The sequence below is a fragment of the Triplophysa dalaica genome, chromosome 21 (genome assembly GCF_015846415.1).
Source record: "Triplophysa dalaica isolate WHDGS20190420 chromosome 21, ASM1584641v1, whole genome shotgun sequence".
NCBI classification, from domain to species: Eukaryota; Metazoa; Chordata; class Actinopteri; order Cypriniformes; family Nemacheilidae; genus Triplophysa; species Triplophysa dalaica.
Window position 1 is genome coordinate 10069596 of NC_079562.1, and position 19987 is coordinate 10089582.

Genomic DNA, 19987 nt, shown 5'->3' on the forward strand with positions numbered 1-19987 from the left:
TGACCGATACCATGATAAGATAAATTATAAATAATACAAATTAATTAAATACAGTATAATTAACTAAATTATAACTAAATAAAAAGTATAAAATGACAAATAAATTTAAAATATAAGTACAATACATACAATATTATTCAGAAGTCTATAGCCACGACCAACTTTGTTGTTTCAGCATGTTCTTTTAATCGCCATCTATATTTATTTTCAGTGTCTTTATTAAGCTTCAAACAGAGTGTGAACTAAACTACTTTGGCACTATGCGTGTCTTTTGGCTAGAATGTCCTTATTAGTGTTTCTTTCCATTTAGGTTTAAGGATGTTCATGCTATTGAGTAAGGGAAGGTCACACTAAATACTATCCACTTAAGTCCGTATTTTTCTGTTTTTAAAGCATGATGCAAATTTTCTGTATTTTCTGGTTGTATTATAATAGACTCAGACAAATAATTATAGTCATCATAGAATTGCTAACATCTAATGGTATTTTTCACGGTAGTGTATAAAGTCACTTCAACTTGCATGACATACCAACATTCTCTTGTCTTCAAGCACTCTTTTTTGCTCTATTCCCCTGGGGTGCACCAAACTTTGGACCAAACAAACAAACCAAACTCGGACATCAATCGGACTCTGGCCAAAAGCTTTGTGGCTTTGATTTTCCAAGAATGCCATCAAGTGTGTTTCTGGGCTTTGCTGGAAGAGTGAATTCATTATGTAAAGGATTTCTTTGGTGCCCTCAGTGACTCCGATGGCAATTTAGCAGGTTGCATGCTACATAAGGGCCAAAACTAGAGCATCCATATGGTCATGCCTGCAGAAGCATACTTATGTTGGGTCAGAGAATGAATTCAGACAGGCTGCTTAAAGATTAGTGACACTTCTCAAAGATGCTCTTTTTCACTTTCTCAAAGAATAACAGTAGGTGGGGAAGATAAAGGGGGTTGTGAAACTCCAGATGGTGTAAACAAAGTACGGTGTAGTCTGCTCAGCATTCTGGACATCGGTGAGGAGTCCGAGCTAAAGAGGAAACTCAAACAAAGCAAAACTGTTGACAACTAATAGGCGACCCACCTATGTCGACTTAAAGAAACCCTGTGCATAAACGCCGTAGGTCATTTAAAACAAGAAATACAATGGCTGTGATTTTTCAAGCCTGGACATGCCACATGGGGTGTAGTTGGCTTAAAAGGTACCTTCCGAAAACGATGCCTGTGAAATCATTATCTGACAGGGCTACAAGACATGTAGACAGCTGCCTTAGGTTTTGGACACAGCCAATGCTGGTTTTATAGAAGCAGTGACAGGTTACAGTAAGCGTCAGGTGTGCCTCTTAGCATGCTGTGTATTCTATTTCCAAATCCCTCCACATTCCCTCCTGGCCACATGTTCCTGTTGCGAGGATGGACGTGGGCCAGAAATAGAAGGGCCAAAGCAACCATGATTGGAGATAGGCTGCCCCTCTGTCACAAAGCGTATTTCAAGGCAAACTCGTGGGCTTCAAATGATGGTGGAAGTCGCTCCGTAATTATCTTCTCATACAACCATTGAGGTAAAAGGCGGGTTGTAAATAGCATAGGATGAAATAGCAAGGGCAATCGAAAAAAAAAAGCTCCTACAGGTAAAAAACTTCTCAAGAAAGAGGCTCTTAATGTCTGTTAATGTCTAAAATCTGTCTCTGTTACCTGCTGCGTGACAAATACAGTTCTGAACAGCCTGCCCTAACCTCGTGCGTTGTATAACCATTTGAAGCAAGGCTGACATTTACCGAAATTATACACGACATGCTCATTACACCCAAGGTATCTCTCTTTATGTAACAATACCTTCCGATGATTAAGAGTACACTGAAAGTTTTGGTGTGCAATTCACATTCAAACACATCCTGTACACGCAGTGGTTTTAAAAGCGTAGTCTCAAAACAGACATATGATACTTTATATTGCATAGTAAGCTCATTGAATTCCAGAAAGGCATTTGGTGATCTTGTAATACTTCTTTTAATTTTACTTTAATTTTATAATAGTGGATCAACTCAGAGCTTGGTACATTAAAGTAACACGACAATAAGTGTTAGCACAAGTGCTTTTCATTCATTCTTAACTAATTTACCAACAGCACATTGAAGACGGGAGACTTTTATTCAAGAATTTGTTTGAACTGAGGTAATTAGCTTTGAGTACTTCCTATGGTCCAGCTAGACCAGCTCCACAGTGGGACACCCTTCAAATGTCAGAGAATGTGAATCACATTAGGAAACACACACACATGCATGCATAAACAATCAAAATATGAGTAGAGCTTGGGGGCTAATAGGTGAGTCTCAAGGATGTGCAAAATCAAGACTTGGCGTCGTGCAAAATTAATAAAGGCGGTGTCTTTTTTTTGTGTTAAAATACAAAATAATTAGCAAATTATTATTAGGTAAATGCAAATTCAGAAATTCAGATTATATGAGCTGTCCATTTTTCAAAAAATCATGATGTTAATAAAGGTTCTCCAATAAAACCGATCTCCTTGAGTGTCAATATTTTCATTTTCATACAGTTGTTATACATGTCTGTGTTGTATTTCACGCGTGCCATACACTGTGTGATTGTGTTATGAAAATATGCCGCATCTGAAAGTGGTTTTGGGGGTGGAGGTTTACAGAAAACCTGTTTCGGTAAAGTCAGAGAAATTACACATTTCAACACATTTTCATAACCAACGCGCATATGTGCAACCAACATTAAGCAGACATAGACATTTGTTTTGATTATTCCAATGTATCACATGTAAATCTTGAGAGATCCAAGCAAGATCAAATGAATTTCAAATTCAAGGGCGAGAAAGCAAATATCTGCATCAGCACCCAGGCTTACAACATATGTCTGAAGCGAGAAAAAACAGCCAAGGAGACATAGCCAACTATTGGCCTCCAACTGAGCGAATCTCTGTTTACTGAGAATGAGTTGTATTACACCTCATCAAACCACGGCCAGTCCAGTCTTGAGGGAGATCGAAGAGAGAAAGAAAAGTGTTTCGAGTGTTTGTGCCCAAATATGTGCTATATATGCACCAATTGAGAGATTTCATATTGATCTTTTATTATTATTTTAGTCTCACTACAGGGGATTGAAAGAAATTAGACATTTTTGATACACATTCTGGTTCAACTTGAAGGAATAGTTCAGAAAAAAAGGGAAATTTTTTAAACTGGTATACCTGTATGACTTTCTTCTGCAGAACACAAAAGATATTTTACAAATATTGGAAACCGAACAATGGCGACACCCATTTACTCCGTTTTGTATGGACACAAAACCAAGCAAGTCAGTGGGTACCTCCGCCTTCAAATGATCTTCTTTCAGTTACACTAGCCGTCATGAACCAGATTTTTTGTGTTCGGTCTAGTCTATTCACTATTAGCCCCTCTCACAGACCCATCATATCCAAGATCACCCCAGTTCTCTTTTCGAGCAAACGCATTTCCCCTCCACAGACACACAGAGATCTGAGAGAGAAACTTTAATCACATCTCAACCATAAGGGAGGTTTTTCTCTGCTGCAAAAGCTCTTTGTTCAAAGACAGCATTTCTCTGCCATCAGAGCGAGATTACGGTACAGCACACTTACCCAGGAGAGATCTTGCAACAGCAAAGCAGCTCGCACCAGCCAAAACCGACCTCTTCTGGGGTGCATTCAAACAAACTATTGAAGCCTGCTAAACATTTTTAGCACTCCCCGAGTAGAGCACGTCTTTTCTGGTTATATTTAAATATTACATCATACATTACAAAAACACGACATTATGCACAGACTTGAGGGCTGCCTCAAAACCAAATACTTGGCCCGCATATGGAAAATCAAAAATGTCTAATTTAAGTGAATCAGTCTGTGATTCATTGGCAACTTGCAAATCTTGATGTTTGGCTTTGGCTTTTTGACTCTTTTTAATTGTGTTGTTGCTGGTAAAAATATATAATCAAAACAATGTTTATTAAAATTTGAATATTTAGAACGTGTATTTTTTTGGAGGATCTATTGACAGAAATGATATATAATATACATAACTTGTCTTCAGGGGTTTATAATGAAGCGTTTTACCTTTATTACCTTAGAATGAGCAATTTATACCCCACGGGTCCCCTTGCATGGAATTCACCATGTTGTTTCTACAGTAGCCCTTAAAAGAGAGCGTCATGTAAATACACTATCTTCTTTGGCAATGAAGTGAAAACATGACAAAATCTTAGCCCTGTGTCATCCACCATAGTGCTTCGAAAGCGAAGGGTGGAATGATTTGATGAATGCAATTCGTAACCTCACCACTAGATGACGCTAAATATCTAAATAAATACACTGGCCCTTTAAAAATATATTATCTTATATTATTCATATTTTAAAAAAATTGCTGTCACACCAAAGGACACATTAACAATGTATTTGTCAACTAGCCAGATACACACTCACAATCATGCTGTTGTCCTAAATACCAACATGATCATCTCCGGCCGCTTATAAACATTACCATGTTTGTCCTTAAAAGATATGAATGAAAACAAACACAGAAAAAAAACTTGCTCCACAGGTCCTCCTGCTGGTATATCAAAGTATTACAACACTAGCTGCTGATGTATACTGCTGTTCCCCTGACTCTCTTTGTGGTGTTCATCTCTAAGAGGTGAACAATGGAAAACTGTACCCTTTAAATAAGCTCAACAGAGTACTATTTATCATGTCCCATCATTTCAAAGGAGTAGACATGTCTCTGCAGTCTGCATGTCCAACTGAAAGATTGTAATAAATGAGTAAGAAAAACCTGCTAGATCACCAATGAAGACTTGCAGAAAACCAGAAGACATTCATTGTTGGCTCACACAAAGAAAAAATAAACTGTGCTTATCAGAATACAAGTATACACGCTGAAGATTAGATACAAACCTAGATCCTCATCCAGTCCCTTATGATAGCCATTTATATCTAAACCTTGTCCATTACAGACCCTCTGAGACCCAAATCCACCAAGGGTCCAAGAAACAGTTTGCCTATTTTAATGAACCAAAATACAGAGTTGAATTTATTACTGTGTTCACTTTGCTTGCTGAGGTAATTTTTCAAAAGTACTGTATGAAATTCTCGGTATGGTGAACACGGACTAAACTTTGAGGTAATTATCACTTTTATTATGCTGAAAATAGACTGCAGCATTGTCTGAAACCATAAGCCAAGGCCCATATCCAGGATAAGTCTCTGTGTTATGGGACTCAGTCCAAGAGGTCAGACTCCAACCCTGGTCTTAGTTTAAGACAATGGATTCTTGATTTCCAGGCCTCTGTAAGATGCTGGCTACTCGCTAGCGGTAAAACCTATGATATATATTAGGATATCAATACCAAGCCAAGCTATCTGAGCAAGATAAAAAGTTTGAAAGAGATTATCAGATCGCAAGTTAGTGATAACATCTGTGTTCTGGAGCTAAATCTAATGTGTCATTTCTGACTTATAGCTCCCTCATAATTTCCGTTTCTAATACATTTTTCTACATTTGCAAACATTTGCTTGTTTCCTTGACAACTCGGTGTACAATTTTAACCCTTTCAAGCAGAACTGAAGCTTTTATGCTAATTTTAACCTCAGTTGTGTTTAACATGAATGCTGTTAAATGGTATGAGAAATGTAAGCTAATTTACAGACCATAAAAAAGCAACATACAAACATGAACCTTTTCTCTATTGTACCTTTTAATAGGAAGTCTCGGCAAAGACAATTTGTTTTAGCTTTTATATTTCCCATGCCTTATAGTCAGGCATAGACATACTGCAACTTTTAAACATACACAATGGCTCCATTAAAGTGATAGTTCACACAGAAATGACAATGCAGTCATCTTTTACTCACGCGCAAGTTTTTCCAAAACTCGATTCCATTTTTGTTCTGTTAAACACAAAAGAAGATATTTTGAAGAATGTGCGACACTAAATAGTTCTGGGAGAGAATTGACTACCATAGTAGTTTCTTTCTCTATGGAAGTCAATAGTGCCCCAAATGTTTGGTTACAAACATTCTTCTAAATATCTTTCCCAATGTTTAGCAAAACTAATGAAATTTACACAAGTTTAGAACAACTTGAAGATGAGTAAATGATGACGGGATTGTTATTTTTGGGTGAATTATCTCTTTATGTAAACAGTGGGGTGATGCAGCGCCTGTATTTATTTGTTTTTTATACTTCAGAGAAGGTGAAGCTGAATCTCTTCTAACGTAATCAATAGGACTATTTAATGCAATGAAACATAAGCGAGCGACAAGTCTGATGGTTGTTAGTCGGGCAAAGGTAAATGCTGTGAAGCATAACCACAGTGTGTTGAATTATTTAGCGTCACTGCAAGGATCAGACTCGCCCCACCCCTCGTGAAAATCAAGCGAATCGAGGTAGGTTACTATGGGCTGAAGTCTTGAATAATTCTCCGTTCATAATTCTGGAGAACAACCTTTATAATAATTATCCTCTATTCTGTCCTCTAAGTTTATTTTGTTAAGATAAAAAATGAATTGGCCAAGATGCGCTTGTTATCTTTCGGGCTGAATGCCTAAGGTTTTAACAAATTTTATCTCTGTCGGCTGTCTCTATCTGTTCCCATTCAAATTCCGCCAGATGGGCAAGTTTTGAAATAGACGTTTTGTAAGAAGAAAATGTGATGTGCAATTAGAGTATTAAGTGGTCTATGAAATGATAAAAGCCTGAGGGGTGCTTTGAAGGTCATATTGTAACAAATGATTGACTGAACTTTCAAATCACCACTAAATTTCCCATATCAGAAGATAATGTGCTGGCCCTATGAGCCTGTGTGTAATTAGGTGTAGATAGGCCAGACACTATACATATCATAAAGCTGGAAAAACTGTTTTAAAAATACAGACTACTATAGGACTAAATACTTCTGAATTAAATGACTTCATGTTGTTATTCATTCTGTCTGAAAGAGATGCACCAGAGGATTATTTATTCAAGAATTAAGCATCTTTGTGAGAAATTAGGCTTCCAAACAAATCCCTTTTTTTCTTTGAAATATTTGTGTATTTGTTAACATTAATAACCGTATTAACGAACATGAATAATAAGCAATATAATTTATCTGCATTTATTCATCTGTGTTAATGTTAGTTTATTCTGATACAAAATTTCATGCTGGTTTACTAATGTAAATAGAAACAACTTTTGATTATTTGTTTTGTCAGACTTCAGTATAGGGGGCAATTCTCGCTATTAACAAACCATTAACTACGACTTTTCTCCCAATAGACTCTTAACTTGTTGGTTATTAATAGTTATTAAGGTAGTTGTTAGGTTGAGGTATTGGGTAGGATTAGGGGTGTAGAATAAAGTCATGCAGAATATGAGCTTTATAAGTACTACTAAATCACCAATATGCCAATAATAGTCATGCAAATAACAAGTTAATAGTGAGAATTGCCCCCTATACTGAAGTTTTGCCATTTTTTTATTAAATGCTGCAATTAACTTAACCCCAAGATTTATACATGCTGTAGAAATATTGTTCACTGTTGTTCATGTTAGCAAATGCAATGACTAATGTTAACATATACAATCTTATTGTAAAGTATTTCCAAAAAATTTAATTCTGTAGCAAGGCAATGGTTTGTCAAATAAAATCAACCAGCTCCTCTTCTTTACTTTAAGTTAGGATCCTGTTGGCAGAAAAGCTGTAAAGGCCTACAAAGACCTGGCTTTCGACCCCTGCAGCCTTGCTTTTTGCTCAGGTTGTGCATGGAATCAAATGTATCATAAGATGAGACATGAAAGTGATACAGAAACGAGATAAAAGCAGTAGGAACCTGATGGGTTTCATTTAGAAAAAACAATTTCTCTGTTAAACGGTCTTGGTGGAGCTAAACTTCTCAACATTTTATAGACCGTTTCATCAGACGCACACACACCAGACCCCCAGTTATATCCGGCTTGGGTTTGGCTAGTGTCTTAATTTAATTAATGTTCATTTGAATTTGTATCTTTTTTGTCTGATTAATAATTTTATTAAATAAACAATTTGTTGTTTGTTAAACAATTTGTTGAATGGGTCCTGTAGTTGGGTTGCATTTAAACAGACTATATGGTACCTTGATATCTAGTGGTTGAGCTTGGTATTGCAGTCTAAATTCTAAATATTGGAGAGACAAGTTTAGCCATTTAACAGTTCTCGGTTTCTTTTGATTGTTATCAGAAATAACCTATATGCAGTCTATTGTTGGTAAATGTGTACCAGAAGTTCAGTTGGGGTCACAAAAGTGTGCATGCACAGTAACGTTTGTTACATTGTTAAGATGAAACCATCTATAAGCCACTGATACCGTAATAAATAGTTATGCAGTTCAATTGCCATTTAAACCATGCAAGAGCACAAAAAGGTATGGACATCCTGGTTTTGGGGTTCCTTGGGTTAATATTTTACAAGTTTGTTTTTTAAAATCCTGTTTTACTTCACTCCTGTTAATCATTTTCAATCAGCATATATGATAAGATCTATAAAGCCGCCCTGAAAAGGTTCATAAAAATGGCAATGTTAGTTTATTGAATATTTTTATTACACATTCGTCTGAATAATGTCCTAATAAAAGAGAAAAAAGACTGTGTCTAGCCAGAAAATGCAGCATGATTTTCATTTGTGTATGATCATGTGTTTACTAGTGTTAAAATCTCAAAAGTGTAACATTCAACCTCATTCAACCAAGAGCTAAAGATTTTTCTGGGGCTGAAACAATATCACTGCACTAAGATTGAACCTGCATTTATCGTTCCCTGGTCTTCCGCAGATACGCACATTGAAAATGTTCTGCTGCTCAGACGTCTCTATAGATTTAATGTTGAAAAGACCCAATGCAGCCTGAATAAAGAAATCAAGCAAGATATTTATTAATGCTTCCAACGTTTTCAGGGGTATAGTGCTACATAAAGCTTTCAAGAATAATCTGTTACTACACATTATAGACTCTAGAAAATGACTTTTGAATATATGGACAGACTACAGAATTACCGCACAGCAGTATTCACATTGCATTATTGTTTGTACAAAAGACAAGAATGTAACAAAACAAGTCACACAACACTTTTAATTTGCATAATACTTACAAAATGCTGTTTAATACATTAAAAAGAATTACAATTTGCTTGTGACAGAATCGTTTCATGAACCAGCATTCGTTTACAAAGTTAATATTCCATTCACGCCTAATCTTGGGTTTATCTGATTCCAATCTTGACATGTGTATTTGAATAGCATAGGGAAACAAATGATGAGCCAAAGTGATCTAAATCTTAGGCACTGAGTGGTTTAAACAAAAAATGGTTTTGACATAGAGCCATCTGCTGTTCTTATGATGTTATTGCATCAATGTGGAGAACAACCTAACAAAACCCATGTCCCATGAGAGCACCCTGACTGACTTAGGGCAACGCAAAAACAAAAAAATAGACAGCTGGGATCCCTAGAAAACAACTGTTTCTAAAAAGTAACAACAGAATTACTTGTGATCCAGGTGATCATATATAAATCGATAAGTAGAATAAACAGTAGATGTAGCATATAAAGTAAATAACAGTAGTGTCAAATTGAACTGTTTCAAATGAGAGACCAGTATGGAGATGTTAAATGACTTGGACTTCACTGACCTTTAATGTTATGATAGAGAGGTTCAGGAACGTTGAAGGAGGTCATTTGACGGCATACTGATGTGAAACAACAATTTCAAAATTGAATGGCATCAGTGAAGAATTTTCGGGCATCCCGACATTATTACTCTCAGACTGCAAATAAATAAACTAATAATGGTTTTCGCCGTGTATATAGGGGAACTATTGTTGTTGTTACTTTGTTTAAGAAGCCCGTTAGGGAGGCGGGCATATCGCATTGACAAGATTGACAGGGTCATGAGCCAATCATAGCGCATTTGAAACTTTCTCCCTTCTCAGGTGACTCACACTTGTGTTCTTCGGCCTTCTCACATCTTGTGCTGCGTTCCAATTCGCCTATTTATGCTATCCCCTTAAAGTATGTACTGTTTTGTTGTGGAACGTATATCATTTTAGTGCGTATCAAAACTGTATGGACGCACTGGGACATAGTAACACGAACCGGAAGTGGCTGTCGTACGGTATTCCTGTTGCTGTTGCCTAGACGACACCGTGATCCTTAACTGTCACGAATGTCAAAATAAAGCTCTTCCTTGCATTTAAGTATTTATTCATTTATTGTTTTGTATGTGTGCTTTACTGCATGCTTACATTTATTAATTTAGCAAAGCATCTTTTATTTAATTGGATTACTGCAGTATAGCGTCAGTAAACTCCGCCCTCTCGCGTGAGTTGTGGGTCCACACTTGGTGACGTCGGAGTTGAGGGTGCATAATCCGAGTCCACACTTTGTGACGTCAGGAAGTGCAGATCTATAGGGCACTAGGCACGAGTCCACAAGGGTACGTGCGAGTGCTTTTAAGAAAGACTTGAGGTCATCATGCCGGAAAGAGCAAGTGGTGCTTTCTAATCACTCCTCTGGTACTTTGAGGTCATTCGTTGATCACACTTGTTGTCCCATTGTAGTTATTTAGGACTGGAGCTGCCGGTGTTATTTATATGTTGATATGCCACCCGAGCATTATGCAATAGATACTTATGTTTGTAATGCATTAATTTGTAATGACGTAAATGCAACTGCTTATGTGTATGTATTTATTTGTATACACTATTTTCTGTATAAACTTCTTAAAATGCATATATGTTGTTATTTAATATATCACTGTAATACAGAAGCTGTGTTCACCTTTACAGAGCCCGTAGACAATTAGATATATATCTACAACAAAACATGGTTTATTACCTTAAGTAAGAAATTAATTTATTCATTAATTGATTTAGAATTTTATCAAAACATACATTTAAAAATGTATCCGTCATGTTCACGAAAATGTCTGAAATCCACTACACTCCTCCCATCCGTTCTGTGATTGGGCGTTCGCAAAGGATTCCTGGTTATGTAACTTCAGTGGAGTCTGCGTCATCGAGGGCACAAAGGAGGCACTCGCGAGCAGTTTTCAGAGCGCTAAAAAGACAAATGGGACACACTACGGACTCGTAGACTTGGCGAGCATGCGCAATTTAAGTCACGAGACCGCAAATCCACATGAAAAGCGCCATCTGGGACAGGGCCACACTTCGAATCTTCACCGGAAACAGTAGACCATCCGGGTACTTTGAGAATGCTCATTTCAGCATACTATGATTTGGGACATACTTATTATATTTCCGAATACTGCGTAGGACGGATAGTATGCGAATTGGGACGCAGCATTGGACTAGTCAAAAAAGTGATTCTGGTTATGAATTATGATGTTTCAAATTATTTTTGTATGCAAATTAATTTATATTATTAGTATCTAATTGTTAATGGTAAACCAAATAAGAAAAAGCACCCAACAAGAGCCCAGAATATACGCGATATGTCTTTTAAAAAGGTGAGACCTCAAGAAGCTGATTGACAAAATTACGTTTACTCAAACTCTCGGTCAGGGGGACGACATTGAATATGCTAACATTATTATTTTGAAATATTGTAGTCCAAACATTATTTCATATTTACATTTTTTTACATATTTACGTTTTTCCAAAATGTGGAAAGTGACCATTGAATTTTAGACGATAATATGCCATCCACCAAAACTTTATCCTAGTGTTACATATAGCAGTTAAGGATTAAAATACTCATCTCTCATAATCTCATATTGCTCAATATTTTGCTTTATTTTTATAATGTCTGCTCTTCTCAAATTAAATGCCACTATTGCAAATCTATGCAGAGCAAAACTGCCCCCTGATGGTAAAGTGTAGGTATCACAGGTGAAATGCTTCCACTAGGGGTCACTTTAAACATGAAATTAGCAGGTGATGTTTACCAAGTCTGTCGGACTTTCCTACCAAAAGCCCAGACCTAGAGAACATCTACTACTAGACCTCACTGTGTCCAATCAGGTCACTGTGGAATATAAAGGAACTTTACAAAACATCCTGAAATAATTCTCTAAAATTGCATGGCATGCTGTAGTTATTTTTATCACCGAGTAGTCATAGCCTACCTGTGAATCAAAAAAAGGAAGTCCAAATACTTTCGAAGTCTTGTTCAATGGAAAATGTTTTTTTATTAGTATTGCAGCATTGTCACCTTAGTTCTTGCGCAACCTGTTTTAACAACCTGTGTTCGCACCCAGTGCACTGGACTTGTTTCGTTTCGTACACTCGTTACTATTTTTTGCATACAGACACAGTCGTTTTAGCAAGATATGCAAAAACTCAAATATTTCGCTGATAAAGTAGATGTTGGGAGTCATTTTAATATTAAAGGGGTCATATACAAGTAAAAAGATTACTGAATAACTTGCAATCTGTCTGCCACATTTTATGTCAGAATAAGATAAGCTTTAAATAATTGTATGTATTTGTTTGTATTGATATAATTGACAAGCTAATGTTGCCATGATGTCATTTTCCGGACTCATATGTCAAGGCATTTACATCTCAGCTAACTGGCTCAAGTGACAGACATTTTCATCTTTTTTCTAAAGCACATTTAAAAACAACAAATGTAAAAAGCTGTAAAATCATCAGAAAGTGGAGCAAACTAAAAAGCCTACACTGGCGTGAAGATTCACTGAATAAAAAAAGTAGCTACAGATGTTTTTTTTGGTATTCACTACTTAATTAATTGTGGTAAAGCGAAAATATATGAAATAAAACAGTTGTGTAGATCTCCATGTAAGTGGGATTTTGATGTTGCAGAATATTTAAGCGCGATCTGGCAACCCCTGAGTTTAGTCGAGGCGGCGGGTTGTGCTTCCTTGTTTGTGAAGTAGAAATGCTTTCGTTTCACTGTGAGCTTTCGTTTTCTGTCACCAATAAAAGAGAGTTAAGCACGCGATGTTTCACTAGAACGGTGTTTTTCATTCATGTTTCTTCGTTATTTAATTTATAGGCTTTTGCATCTGTTAAACTTATTTAGAATTATATTTTCAACTGGCGATAGCGGGATGAGTTTGACAAATAAGTTGGACGATAACTATTGCGAGTATGACTCGACATGGGAAGACGATGAAAGTATAAAAGTCCGAAGGGAGGTAACGTCAATGTTTGTTTTGTTGGTTTGTTTCAAATGTGTCCTGACAATGCTACTGCCTGGGTTATATGTGATAAGTGTAACGTTAACGTTAAACCATAAAATAAGCTTTTTATGACTTCAGAAACCGTCAATCTAATTATATTCATATTCTATTTTAAAATATGTTTAGAGTAATTGAATAAACACATTGTACACGATAGTCAACAGTACTATTGCCCGGAGCATTTTACAGGCCTTTACGCATCTTACAGGTGTGTTTCAGATGATATTATGAACATTGGACATTTAAAAAAAAATGCTTGTTTGCATTCATGCCCATTATATATGTTTTGTCTTGAAAGAGGTATGATGAATACAAACTACAACATGCGTGAGAGATATTGAGCTAAAGAGACAGTGTGTGGAAAATGCTTGTTAACCATTTTAAACATCCCAGTTTCTTTGCAAGACATTGCTTTGAAAATGGGTATTTTTAAAGAAAAAACATTTTAGGCTTGTTATCAAATAAAGAAAATGTTCTAATTTGGCCCATTGAATTCATAGTAACAGTGAAAGGCATGTTTACTAAATGCTATTCTACTTATTATTCAATATTTGTTCAAAGAACATCAACATGAATCATGATTGCTGTTATCTGTATGTTTGCAGAAGAAAACAACGGGAAAATGTCGCAGGAACATATACGCTGCAAGGGACATGCAAGAGTTTCGGCGTAGTTGCGAAGTGAGTTTTATGACGGAACAAAAATGGTGCATGTTTTACCATTGGTACATTTCCTCCCATTCTGCTCTTTATAAAACGAAGATCCACATCCACAGAGCATGGCTGAGTTTGAGCTATGCAAATGTTAATGTCAAAATTCTGGCACGACTTGATGTATGCTGATATTTTTCTAAAATTTTGTTTTCTTTTCATTTCTAGAACCTTGATGGTCCTGATGAACCAAAAAAAGTAAACAACCCGTTTTTTAGTTTTAATGGTACATACTATGTACAGTTATGGTATATACAGAACGTGTATAACACAAAACTACAGTACAGCAATTCTCACACAGTAGACTGAGGGACTTACTGGGGAACTTTTTGTATAGTTTTGGTGCTTATTATAATTACAACAACTAATCTCCATCTATGCACAGCACATATGAAAGGATTAATTCAGAAGAATGGTCACAGTTGTTTATTTCTGTGTTTTTACATATGTCTACAGAGAGAAACTAACAGAATCATGAATGACGCTTGTGTGATGCATGACTTGCAAACTGTATAATAACTTTCCTAAAAAATCTAATAGGGATGAGAGAATAAGGTCAAAAGGTAGCCTTAATAATTAATGGTAACACAATTTTTAATAGAAATAAATAATGCTATCCGTCAAGTTCAAATTGGAGTTATCTGTTAACTACACGATCGCAACTTCTAGTCTCACAGGGACTTTAAATGGTTTCTAAATTATTTACAATATTATCTTATGTGTAGTGACACCATATTAATAATCATGTTGTCGGTAACACTTTACAATAAGGTTCTATTATTTAACATAAAATGCTTTAGCTATATCATGTTTTTTGTCAATACTGATATATTGTGACTGTGTGACACCCCTAGTCCAGTGACACAGCTTGGCTGAAATAAGGGGAAATCTGTGCATTGTCATGACTCATGGGGTAAAGTGAGGCCTGTATAAAATATGCATAAACATGTCTCAGAAATATGTTTATGTAAAAAAACATGTTTTTTTGACATCAAATAAAATAAAATAAACATTTATTTTTGTTTTCCAGAAACATTTCCCCAACCTGGACTTTTACAGTGGTTCCGCGAGCTCAAAGCCAGATGGTATGCCATTGTGCGTGTATAGTTAATTTAATTGTCTATGTTGATGTCTGTTTCTTTTGAACAAGAATATTTTACCATTATTTTGCAGGTGTATATATTGATGAATTTCACAAAGAATGGCAGGGGGATTATGAAAGGCTGGAAGAAGTTCACTCCTACATTCAGTGGTAAGACCCTTTGACAATACAACTATGAACACTATACCTGTTTAAACTGTTGGAGATTTTAAAAGTATGATCGGCCAGTGTTTATTTCACCATTTCAAAACTATTTTGCAGGTTGTTTCCAATACAAGAGCAAGGAATGAATTGGCAAGCACATGTTCTCTCAAAACAAGAAATCAAGGTGTGTTTAAAATATTCAGTTATTTGTTGTATGAATGTAACATTTTTAAATTTGTTGATTTGAAAAAAAGGTATTTGTATAGAAGTCACTGTATTTTTCAGATGGTGTTTAAGGTTTAATCACTAAATCCAAAGTAATCTATCGTTTTCCAGTTTTTCCGTAAGAATGAAACTGCAAAGCAGAATCTGGTGATATCATATGAGCTCATGTTGGATTTCTATGGCATACGCTTGGTCGACAAAAAGACAGGAGATGTGGAACGTGCTACTCACTGGAAGGAACGCTTTGACAACCTAAACAGGTTTATACTCTCATACTTCTGTTTGTTTAATTTTGTATAATGTTATTTATAACAATACACTTCAAACGTTTAGAATCACTTGGCAAAATTATTCTTATAATCTGAAAAATCACCATAGATTTACATTTAGGCATTTGGAAGACGCTTTTATACAAAGCGACTTACATTGCATGATACTACATTTGAATCGAAGTATGTGCTATTCCTAGGATCGACCCCTGAACTTTGCTTTGGTAGCGCCTAGTTCTTACCCCTGAGCAACAGGACAGCTTAAAGTGGCCGTCACTCAGACAGTTTCTGCACATCTCATGTTAATCTTGAGTACTTACAGAATTGTATCGCACCCTTCAAATATCCCTAGAGTCTTAAGTTTGATCACATGTATAAAAGACAGATACAGCTGTACGATTATTTCTGAAAACATATGACTCGTGTGGGGGGGATGGGGGGTCAGGCCTATAGCACGTCCTCATCCATTGTCAAAAGTAGACATTTGATTCTGTTTCACTTACCTCCTGTGGTTCATGTCCGGCATCTTTCAGCGATCAACGATCTCCAAATCCAGCATTATATCCACCGTTTATATACTATTCCTCAGCGAAATGCAGTGAACAAACAAACACAGCTGAACTTCGCGAACGCAGTGCTCTCTCTCTCTCTCTCTCTCTTGCTCCAGCTGGTTGATGTGAACACATGTTCCTTCTCCTGTTCTTCTTGGTTGACGTGTGAGCGTGCTCTTTCATCTGTCTCTTGTGGGTTGGAGAATTGTCCAATAAGGGAAGAAGAAAAGTGGTGACAAAACGCACTTTCATTTTCGAAAAAACCTTTACGAAACCTATACAAATGCTGTGGGAGTGTATTGAGCACAGAACTACTAAGTCATACTTCCAACTCATTTTTTGACAAGTTGACCATGTCAAGCAAGAGAAGACGTTCTCGTTTCACGTTTAACCAGTGATGGGAATAACGGCGTTATAGTCAGCGTTACTATGATTGAGCTCACTGAAGCAGTTTTCATCGGAGTAGGCTCTCTCACCTCTAAAGGACCTGCAAAGTTTTTTTCTCTGCTGAGTGTGTTGGGGGTGGGAAACAAAACTGATGATGATTGGCTTAGGTAAAGTTCATCTTCATCTTTTGCCAACAAGAGGCAGAGTAACGCGGGTTTTCACACACAAACACAGTCGTACTGAGTATAACAATGCCCAGGAGTCGGAGAGTGATGGTAAGAGCAACAAGTTCAAATATAGCTTTCGCAAACTGGAGATATACCACATTTCCCTAGTTGTGGTGAAACACTAGGAATGGTTATGTGATGTGCAACTTATGCCCAGGAAGAACGTCGGTGGAAGTAATTCTAATCTAATGAAGGACCACACATCATCACATGCCGCCACAAAATTAGCAGCTGCGACCGTGTTTATACGTGTCCCTTTGAAAATGGAGTTTGCGTTTTAAAACGGTCTTCAGCCACATTAGCGTTTTCAAGTGTTTTCCAAATTCTGCTAGGGGTGTGACTAGGCACTCATCCCACAACACAAAACACGAGACGAGATTTTTCTACTTTTTTAAAGAAATCCTCAATGAAGAAATTTATAGGGAAAAATTGTCTTTTATTCACCTTAAAAACATAAAATGCCCCAAAAAATTTGGCATTATAAAATCAACTTGCGCTTTATGAAACAAATGTAACTTATATTTTAATGAATTATATTAAAAAATGTTTTGACACAAACTCAACTGACAAGCACAAAAAGTATGCTTTGTTTTCTTAACATCTTTTAGTAAAGAGCTGTGGTTGTTTTCTAACATTCCCCTATTGTACTGGAAAGGAGTCAAAACATTGAGAGCACTTCTTGATATTAAGCAGTTTACTTTTGTAAGAAACTGAAAAATAAGTACAGTACAGTATGTCTCTCAGTTGTGTAGTTGGTACATGTCTCTAGAAGCATCATTTATTTTTAGACCTATTGGATGACCAGTTGTGGTCTGTGCAATAAATAGAAAATGTTCTGAGCTATTCTATTATGTTTTTTTGTTCCAGTATAGTAATGATAATATTTACAATAATAACATATTCATGTATAAAATATGCAATTTAATAGGTGTCTCTCACATTGACCCACAGCAACACTAAAATGTATTATTGATCAATGTTTCATATAAATAATTTATTCTATTTAGTTTTCATTTCATTAATTTAACAAATTCAATATTGGGGGCATCCAAGTTATTTTAAATATTTGAACATTATTTTAAAGGTAACGCAATAGTTACATTCCCTGGCAATAAATTACTTTTATAATAATGTAACTCTGTTACGAGCTCAATTACTATTTGTGAGAAGTAACTAGTAACTAACTAATTACTTTTTTATGTAACGTTCCCAAAACTGCGTTTAAAATTGTAAAGAAGTCAGAATGCATGAAAAACTGTTGCACATCCCCTTTAAATACTTGAATACTGTTTAAAAAGCGTCTCATTGTGATACCTCAAGAAGCTGTTGATAAGGTGCCAGAAGTACATTTAGCTAATTTTAGTGCATAATTTGCAGATGCTTAAACTGACCATAGTTATGAATTATTTTTCAACATACTGTATATACTTAATGACTTCAGTTTTCAAAAGTCAAAGAAACTTATAAAACCTATGAAAGTGGAAATTTCCCTAAACCTTGACCACCTAAATCGACGTCTCTTATGATAAATGTATGTTTTTTTATTTTACAGATATACTCACAACAACCTTCGCATCACACGCATCCTGAAGTGTCTGGGGACTCTTGGTTTCGAGCATTACCAGGAAAAACTGGTCAAGTTTTTTCTCCATGAAACTCTTGTAAACAAAATGCTTCCAAACGTGAAAAAAAGCGTACTAGATTACTTCATGTTTGCTGTATTAGACAAGAAGCAAAGGCAAGATCTGGTTAAGTATGCTTTTAAGCATTTTCAGCCAAAAGAAGACTTTGTGTGGGGCCCCACGAATATTCTTGAAGCTGCAGTGAAAGAACATGAAATGACAAATGAAACCAAGACTCCTGTAAAGAATAAATGTGAAGCATTTGAGGAAAATAAAACTCAAGAAGAAGAATCCAGTGAAATGCAAGAAGATGAAATGATGCCTAGCAGTCCCACTTGTAAGACTGCAGAAGATCCTAGAAGATCTAGAATTAGTCAAGAGCCTGTGTGCATCCCCAAGTTGATTGTGTTAGATCCTGAAGAGAACAAATCTACAGCATTTGAGGAAAATACATCTTTAGACAGAGAACCTATTAGAAAGCAAGAAACGGGAGAGATGTCAATCAGTAACACTACAGAAGATGTTAGAGTGGTCAGTGAGCAAAAAACCCAGTCCGGCCAGAGCGATTTTACTGAACCACAAAATGATCAAGATATGATTAATCTTTCTACAGAGAGGGAAGACGTAAATGTTAAACAAAGCGATGTAAAAGACCAATTGCTGGGAAATCCGATACCTGATTTAGATGGTGAGCAAACCTCTTATGTAAGTGATGAGATTAGTCATAACAGGAAAGAAAGCTCAAACAGTGCACAAGGTGAAGAGAAGAATGGTTATGTTGATCATTGTACAGCGTAAACCTCTGTTTGATGGTTTAAAAAGAACAAAACCTGAAGAAAAATCTTACAATAGAAATAAGTTGATTAAAATAGTGACAGTGAAACAGTTGTAAATGGCACTTTGAAGATTTTTATTTTGTTCAATTAATATAATTATTTTTGTTTATATTAATAGATATTTTATTGTGTGATCGCTTTATAGCTTATTACTGGAGATAAGACAAAGTATCATTGATTTGCTTTATAGTGAATGTTTTGATTGAATGTGACAGGTGACAGTTGTCTAGGGATAAAAGCATGACACATTTTGTTATTGATTATTTTGTTAAAGAAAATGATGTTGTACTGTTTTCACTGCTGAAGCTAATAAAATGTTATCATCCCACTAACAAAGTGTAATTGTTGGAGAACATATAAAATTATCCTATAAAGGCTCCTATAAATATGAAACCTAATATATTACCTAAAAAGGGTAAAAATAAAGTTATTGATGTTTTTGTTGCACCCTAAGGCAATAGGTCTACAGTATGCTATTCAATAGCTTTATGTTTTATTTCTTGGGACATAAATAGGCCTTAAACATTTGCTACAGCCTAATAAATTGTACGGTGTCTTTTTTTCTCCGTACAGAGATTCAATGTATAATTGGAATATGAGACTTTTATACCAGAAATCATACATTTCTAGTGTGATTATTTTATTTTTATCTAAGTAATACTAATAAAAAACAGACCAACTTTAAGATCAAATTCTGTGTTTTTTC

At 35.9% G+C, this 19987-nt stretch overlaps 1 protein-coding gene and 1 long non-coding RNA gene across 2 annotated transcripts in view; one reads left to right on the forward strand and one right to left on the reverse strand.

Moving 5' to 3' along the window:
- The window catches only part of LOC130409955 (uncharacterized), a 56955-nt gene extending 46839 nt beyond the window's left edge, over positions 1-10116 (reverse strand). Inside the window, exon 1 of the long non-coding RNA XR_008904956.1 lies at positions 9673-10116. This is a non-coding gene — a long non-coding RNA (uncharacterized LOC130409955). The remainder of the gene's footprint in view (positions 1-9672) is intronic.
- Positions 10117-12876: 2760 nt separating this feature from the next.
- LOC130410752 (opioid growth factor receptor-like protein 1) lies at positions 12877-19611 on the forward strand. Its single transcript, XM_056735593.1, has 8 exons — positions 12877-13163; positions 13814-13888; positions 14087-14116; positions 14949-15003; positions 15092-15170; positions 15282-15348; positions 15501-15649; positions 18376-19611. The coding sequence occupies exons 1-8, from the start codon at positions 12996-12998 to the stop codon at positions 19241-19243; spliced, it is 1491 nt and encodes a 496-aa protein (XP_056591571.1). The 5' UTR covers positions 12877-12995; the 3' UTR covers positions 19244-19611.
- Positions 19612-19987: the final 376 nt, after the last annotated feature.